The following is a 7,248-nucleotide window of genomic DNA, read 5'->3' as shown; positions in this document are numbered from 1 at the left end:
TTAAGTAGAGTATATTATATCTCCTCTTCCTATCAGACCAGTCTTTTCGGATAGTTGGTTGATAGGAATGTCTAACAAACTTAACATGGCCTGCTTCGTTGAGAAAAGAAAGAGGAGAAAACTCAAGATGGCCTGACACATAGCCCACACAACACATTCCACAATTTTAATACATAAATAGTTTGTTGAATGAGCGACACATTATTAGGAAATACTACCTGTTCCTTCCTTTGGAGATAGAACATTTGATGTTCCCACTACTCCAATATGTGAGAAGCTGACAAATCTTAATGTGTTGGTATATTTTCCATTAACTTTAGGATATTAATTGAATTATAGACAATTGGACCTGAATTTTGCGGAAATGCCAGCATCACATGTTTTCATAGTTGTTCTGCTCGAATTGCAGAAAGGAAGTTGGATATGATGGATGGAGACTTGATTTTGCTCGTGGCTTTTGGGGTGGATATGTCAAAGATTACATGGAAGCAACTGAACCATACTTTGCAGTAGGAGAGTACTGGGACTCTCTCAGTTATACTTATGGTGAGATGGATTATAACCAGGATGCTCACAGGCAGAGAATTGTTGACTGGATAAATGCTACAAACGGAACTGCTGGTGCATTTGATGTCACTACTAAGGGAATACTTCATATGGTAAGATTTCAGCGAAATTCGTTCAAGTAACTTCTGTTGCCATATGCTCGTGAAGCATTGCCTGCCTGCTTGGTTGAATCATGTCTTATATATTTTTACAGAAAGATCATGTAAGTGTTATTGATGATTGAGTATTTTTCTCTACAATAAGTTCTTTATTGATTTTAACGCGAGATGCAGGTGCAAAACCATCATGATGTTAGTTAATTAAACTTGCTTTTACATAGTTTTTCCATTCCAGTAATTGTTGATAAATCTGTTCTGAAGTGGTTTCCTGATGCTATTTAACTCATGAATGATTTTAGTGCTTAGTCTTACCCATTGTTTGTTTTTGTACTGGTGGACATCGTGTACTCTTCTTCTAGTTTCTTCTTTTGTTTCTATACGACTGTAATATGGAACTTCCTTGCGTTGCACAGGCACTGGAAAGATCTGAGTATTGGCGCTTGTCCGATGAAAAAGGAAACCCCCCTGGAGTATTAGGTTGGTGGCCTTCACGTGCAGTCACATTTATAGAAAATCATGACACCGGATCTACTCAGGTACAGTACATTATCTCTATATATGCACGGATCAATGTGTCATGGGCATGGACCCCAAAAGTTTAGCATGTGACACAATGTTAGCCATATCTCCCTAATATTGGTATGAGTATGCACAGAACCTTGGGCAAGTGGACATATCCTGGCTTAAATGTATTTGTGCAGGAATAGTCAAAAGCTTTTGCCATTCTATGCTGGGTATCCTGCCATCTGATGTACCTTAGTAATAAACACTGTGTATCTGCCTTTTTCTTATTTACTTAATGTTGCTCAGTTTCCCTTTTCTATTTATTTTTTGAAACACGGTTTCTAAAATACCCTGTCTTACTCCATCGCTGTTGAAATTTGGAATCCTGAGAATTCTTGTACAAATGAATTATGTTCTAAGATCACCCCTCCCCCCCAACTGCAAGAATTTGCAAATTTTTCTACAGGTCTTCATCCAAGAGTGAGATTTTGTGCTCCCAAGCTAGTCTGCACCCTTCAGTTTTTTTTTCAAAAGAGGATGTTTTGAAGTTTCATAAAATTCTGGAAAAAATTCAGCCATGTGCATGTACCTGCAAATTTTCATGAAAAGTATTTTTTTTGACAGCAATTCATGGCAAAGTTTTTTTTTTGACAGCAATTCATGACAAAGTATGTTAGTAACTGTTCTTCACAAAAAGGAAGAATGAGTTGCTAGAATAGTTTCTAGCAACTTTGTATGCATTGAATTTGCTCTTTTTTCACAGGGCACAAGATAACAAGTGTTTGCAATATTTTTGTCAATAATTTTGACAATGTGGAATGTTTTATATTAAGCCGGAAGCACGTGCTCCGGGGTTCAACTCTGAGTTACCAATCTTGATACTCCTAACATGGGTTTTGGTATAACTGTAGGGTCATTGGAGATTTCCCTATGGTATGGAGATGCAAGGCTATGCCTATATCTTGACACATCCTGGCACTCCTGCAGTCTTCTATGATCACATCTTCTCACACTTACAGCAAGATATTGCCAAATTAATGTCTATCAGACGCCGCTTAAAGATTCAGTGCCGCAGCAAGGTATAAAAATGTGTACCTTTTTTTCTCCCTTCCACTTGATGTCCATATATGCAATGAACAAATATCTAAAATTTCTGGTCATATGTATATGTCGGTATGTAGATCAAGATACTCAAGGCAGAACAGAATTTATATGCCGCCGAGATTAATGAGAATTTACTGATGAAGATTGGCGCGGGACATTTTGAACCAACTGGTCCCATAAACTGGATTGTTGCAGCAGAGGGACATGATTACAAAATCTGGGAAGCGGCGTCCTAGACTTTGTCGCACCGCTACTCAGTATAATTAATCTACTAATAGCATACAGGTAGGAAGAGATGGCATCAGAATGGAGTGGCTGACTTGGTCACTAGTGGTGCCGAGAAAAGGCGATTGCAATGGCAGTGGAAGCATTTTCCCTGCAGCAACGCTTTAATATGTACGCAATTGAACATATTTTGTATCTATGTGCAGAAACATTGCTACTGAAGGCAAATTGCCTGATGCTTATTTGCAGTGGTTACCCCACTCTGTCTGATATATGTAAGGCAGTGCATTTACAATAAGGTTGAAGTCCACTTTGTTGGATTTATACGAGAATAAATGAAGCATACCATGTTTTTCTAGTGTATTCAAGTATAAGTTGTACACTTGCACAACATGTTAAGTAGCAAGAGGGATCCAAGGATTTTGTGGGGAAGCATAATAGCATAACGGAAAGGGACTTGAATTTTCTAGATAAGAGGCATATGATGGCCAAAAGCATTTACGATACAGTTCAATACTTAGAGAATCACTGATTTATCTCTCGGAACATCTAAAACAAGCTACTGGACATTGGGCAAGTAGTACCAATTCTCAAAATAAAATGACGCCAAGCGAGGACAAGCTACTGGACATTGGTTACCCCACTCTGTCTGATATATGTAAGATAGTGCATTTACAATAAGGTTGAAGTCACTTTGTTTGATTTATACGAGAATAAATGAAGCATATCATGTTTTTCTAGTGTATTCAAGTACAAGTTGTACACTTGCACAGCATGTTACTCCCTCCGTTCCTAAATATTTATCTTTCTAGAGATTTCAAATAGACTACCACATACGAATGTATGTAGACATATTTTAGAGTGTAGATTCATTCATTTTGCTCCGTATGTAGTCACTTGTTGAAATCTCTAGAAAGACAAATATTTAGGAACGAAGGAAGTAAGTAGCAAGAGGGATCCAAGAATTTTGTGGGGAGGCATAATAGCATAACGGAACGGGACTTGCATTTTCTAGATAGAGGCATTTACGAGATTCAGTTCAATACTTAGAGAATCACTGATTTAGCTTTCGAACATCTAAAACAAGCTACTGGACGGACATTGGGCAAGTAGTACTAATTCTCAAAAAAAATAAAAAAATGGCACCAAGCGAGGACAAGTTTGCAGAAACGAGATGAGTCGCACCAAACACGACCTCCTCAGGTATAATATGCGATATGAAAAGCTACCAGTCGACCACCCCCATCCTAAACCTAAAGGGATCGGCATAATCATCATCATCATCATCATCAGGGCTTAAGGAGCAGCGAGAGCCCGATCTTGGAGCTCTTCTCGATGGCCTTGGTGTCGAACTCGCTTGAGATGGTGAGCAATGACTTGGGCCTCAACTCGTGCTGGATGAGGGCACTGACCATGCCATGGTTGTCGTAGCGCACCTTCGTGGTCGTCAGAGGGTCCAAGGAATACTGAAACCCCAAGGTGGTGGTGGTCTCATTGCTCGACAGGCTGTGGCTCACCTCTCCTCCAGCAGCGGCCTGGCTGTTGCTCACCATTTGGTAGTAAGACACAGATAGGCTATCCCCTTTGTTGTTCCTGAAAAGGGAAATCATCCACCATTCATACACACCCCCATCTAGTTCATGCAAGATTGCAGGAAAGGTGAAGTGGCCAAGAGTCTTTTAGAAGCAAAAACTTACAGCATCAGAGCAGCGTAAAGATCGTCATTGGTGAAACTCGCTCCAAAATTGCACTTGGTGAAATCCCCAGTTGCACTATCATAGGCAACATCAGCACCAAGAGCAAGAGCTTTGTTGCCAACCAGAGCTGAAACGTTAATCAGAGGTTTTGAGTGTAGGCCAAAACCCACACTGATTCCAGCGTAGTCATGGAAGTATTGCAACTCAGCCTGCAAGAAGGTAAGAGTGTAAAAGACATCATTTTTATTGAGCTATAAAAGACCAAACCAATCTGGAAAATGATGGTACCTTAGCAGGAGTGTGGTTTGTCAAAGGAATGGTCACAATTCTCTTCAAGCCTGGTATGTACCGAAACTCGGATGTGGTTGTGATTAACACCTAAAAGGGAAACATTGAAACAATTGATTAAGCTTGGTTCATCATCAGAATCTGAGACTTCCTTACAATAAGATTTGACAGGAAAAGGACACAGCCACAAACTTACTTGAGAGTCTGAATTTGCTTTCACATCAACTTTGACATTGTTGTACTTAAACTGGGTCTGGATCTCGTTAAGGATAGCTTCTTTTTTCGTTGTGCTTGTAGCAGTGATTGCCTATAGGGATAAATTACAGAATATATTATCAGATTTATAGTTCACACCTAGAACTGAAAGCTTAAGACAGCGGGAGCTGAACTTTACAGACATATGAAAGATGAGACGAGTATGGACAGAAAATGGATAAAGACTAGCAACAGGCCATAATTTTATAGCAAGCCAAGTACTAACAAGAGCTGTTCTAGCAGGTTTTAGGATTTTGACAGTGTCAGTAAACAAGGGACTATAAAAGAACTGAAAAGTGTGACTGGATCAGTTGTTTGTCAGTCTGTATCACATAATGAGCAAACATATATCTATAAAACAGTAGACAAAGTGATCTAACGTATCGACCATGGTCCTGCTAAAATAAACCAATACAAATTCTAGAATCTAGTATTACTGTTATCACATTCTAATTGCTAACTCCTTCACGACTATCTATGTTCATCTACCTATTCGCAGAGCGTGCCTTCACTCACAATTAATAAAGATCAAGTTCATAAATACACATTAGAAATCCTACACTGATAAGTTAAATAAACGTAGTTCCAGTTAAAGAACATAACATGAAGTTTTTCTGGGTGAAAACACAATCTCTGAAGCCAAAAATAAGGATTTCTAGCAAGCCAAGTGTCGCTGAACTGTCAGGTTTTGAAATTTTGACAGTGTCAGTTAACAATGGACTATATAAAAATGAAAAAGTGTGACTGAATCAGTTGTTTGTCAGCATGTGTATCTATAAAGCAGTAGACAAAGTGAACTAACATATTAACAATGGTCCTACCAAAATAAACCAATACAAATAATGTAATCTAGTATTTACTGTTACATTATAATTGCAAACTCTCTAATGATTATCTATCTTATAATCTACTCCTACCTATTAATTCAGGGCGGGGCTTCGGCCATAATCAACAAAGAAAGTTCATAAATACACGTTAGAAATCCTACATTGTTGAGTAACATGACGTAGTTCCAGTTAAAACATAACATGAAGTTTATCTGGGTGCAAACATAATCTCTGAAACCAAAAATAAGGACAACTAGGTAGAGTGCAAGCAGATCTTGAACCAAAATGTTAACACCCAAAGGTACCAGACATCAAATCCTAAATATCAGAAAGCAGTTCATATTAATTCTGTATTAACACGTACTTTTAGACACTAAATAAACCAGGAGGGCGAAGAAATGATGAACAATGGCACAGAATAAAGGGAATAACACCTAATTAATATCAGGTCTAGGTTTACTTGGTGAAAAGTGAAAACTGCAGATACTAAAGCATCATGCTCCTCACTAGCTATTACATCCAACCCCAAATGCCACTTTCATCAAGCATACAGCTTCAATCCATGAAAACCATCAATATGCATGTCACAATGCACACACACCAAAAACACTTGCATACAGCTTCACTTCAAATTTGAAACCAGGAAAATTGCAATTTCTATCCAACCTGTAATCAACATTCCATATGACATAACATGAACACAGTAATTCAATCTAAAGATGACCACATGTATCGTTAGCCCACCACAATAAGACCCACAAAAGATCCAATTTTCCAACTAGTAGCACCATCGCACCGGTACAGAAATTTCACGGGCAACATAGATAATAAACTAGAGCATCCGAGACAGGGACTACCAACGATTTGAACTGAAAAAAAAGCCCAATATCACGCCTCATCCACCAACTATTCTTAAGGCAGTCTGAGATCTCGTGCACTCCAACTCATCTCAAAATCGAACCATCCCCCAAAAGCCTATCAGACCGCTGGCGAAGACGCACTTCATCCCCAATCTGCATAAAAATGCAGAAAACAAAAACGAAGCCTCGGATCCTCCCAAATGCACGGTACACAAGACAACACCTCAAACGAAAACCCCAGCAGCCATCTAGAATCCAACTCAAACAATTACAAACTGCCGCATACATGAACGAATCATGCGAGGCAAGCATTCCACAGGATGACAGGAAACCACGAAAAGCGAGCAGAGATCGTTACTACTCACAGTTCCATTTGCGGCGTAAGTGGTGAGGGTAAGCTTCTGGTCCGTGGTGAAATCCTTGTACAGAAGATCTGCAAAAGCACCAAGGACAGCAACCAGAAATTAGTAAAGGGGGACGCTTAGAAAGCTCAAATCGAGAATCATCAGCACCAAAATTCCACAAAACCCCTGGAAAGTAACCCAAAAGGGAAGCGCGCGCTCGTCCTGACCTCTGGCCTTCTTGCCGATCTCGGAGTAGAGACCGGGACCGGTGGCCGCCTTGGGAGGAGCGCCACCCTGGGCCGCCATGGAAGGGGCGTCGACCTGGGCCGCCTTGGAAGGAGCGTCGACCGGGGCCGGCTTGGAAGAAGGGACGTCGACCGGGCCCTGCTTGGAAGGGGCGTCGATCGGGTCCGGAGTGGGTTTTGGGGGGACGGAGAGGGATGGAACTGGAAGGAGGCCACTACTTATAACGGGAGCGG

At 40.3% G+C, this 7,248-nt stretch overlaps 2 protein-coding genes across 2 annotated transcripts in view; one reads left to right on the top strand and one right to left on the bottom strand.

Moving 5' to 3' along the window:
* Nucleotides 1–2,856, top strand: part of LOC119276538 (alpha-amylase 3, chloroplastic-like) — a 16,150-nt gene extending 13,294 nt beyond the window's left edge. Inside the window, exons 10-13 of the mRNA XM_037557621.1 lie at nucleotides 410–659; nucleotides 1,079–1,201; nucleotides 2,081–2,248; nucleotides 2,351–2,856. Of these exons, the coding sequence (XP_037413518.1) occupies nucleotides 410–659; nucleotides 1,079–1,201; nucleotides 2,081–2,248; nucleotides 2,351–2,509 (700 nt within the window). The 3' untranslated portion in view covers nucleotides 2,510–2,856. The remainder of the gene's footprint in view (nucleotides 1–409; nucleotides 660–1,078; nucleotides 1,202–2,080; nucleotides 2,249–2,350) is intronic.
* A 649-nt stretch (nucleotides 2,857–3,505) lies between these two features.
* Nucleotides 3,506–7,191, bottom strand: LOC119276537 (mitochondrial outer membrane protein porin 4-like). The gene is made up of 6 exons (XM_037557620.1): nucleotides 6,997–7,191; nucleotides 6,791–6,858; nucleotides 4,680–4,790; nucleotides 4,484–4,573; nucleotides 4,196–4,404; nucleotides 3,506–4,091 (listed from the first exon to the last, which is right to left on the bottom strand). Exons 1-6 carry the CDS (start codon nucleotides 7,073–7,075, stop codon nucleotides 3,788–3,790), a joined length of 861 nt encoding a protein of 286 aa, XP_037413517.1. The 5' UTR covers nucleotides 7,076–7,191; the 3' UTR covers nucleotides 3,506–3,787.
* Between the last annotated feature and the right edge of the window lie 57 nt (nucleotides 7,192–7,248).

The sequence above is a fragment of the Triticum dicoccoides genome, chromosome 3B (assembly GCF_002162155.2).
Source record: "Triticum dicoccoides isolate Atlit2015 ecotype Zavitan chromosome 3B, WEW_v2.0, whole genome shotgun sequence".
Lineage (NCBI taxonomy): Eukaryota > Viridiplantae > Streptophyta > Magnoliopsida > Poales > Poaceae > Triticum > Triticum dicoccoides.
This window is presented reverse-complemented; position numbering and strand designations above follow the sequence as displayed.

Coding starts and splice junctions, on each gene's coding strand:
- LOC119276537 (XM_037557620.1), bottom strand. CDS start 7,075: ATGGCGGCCCAGGGTGGCGCTCCTCCCAAGGCGGCCACCGGTCCCGGT. Junction 4,791..6,790: donor CTTACGCCGCAAATGGAACT/GTGAGTAGTAAC, acceptor TTATCCCTATAG/GCAATCACTGCTACAAGCAC. Junction 4,405..4,483: donor CAAACCACACTCCTGCTAAG/GTACCATCATTT, acceptor ACCTTCTTGCAG/GCTGAGTTGCAATACTTCCA.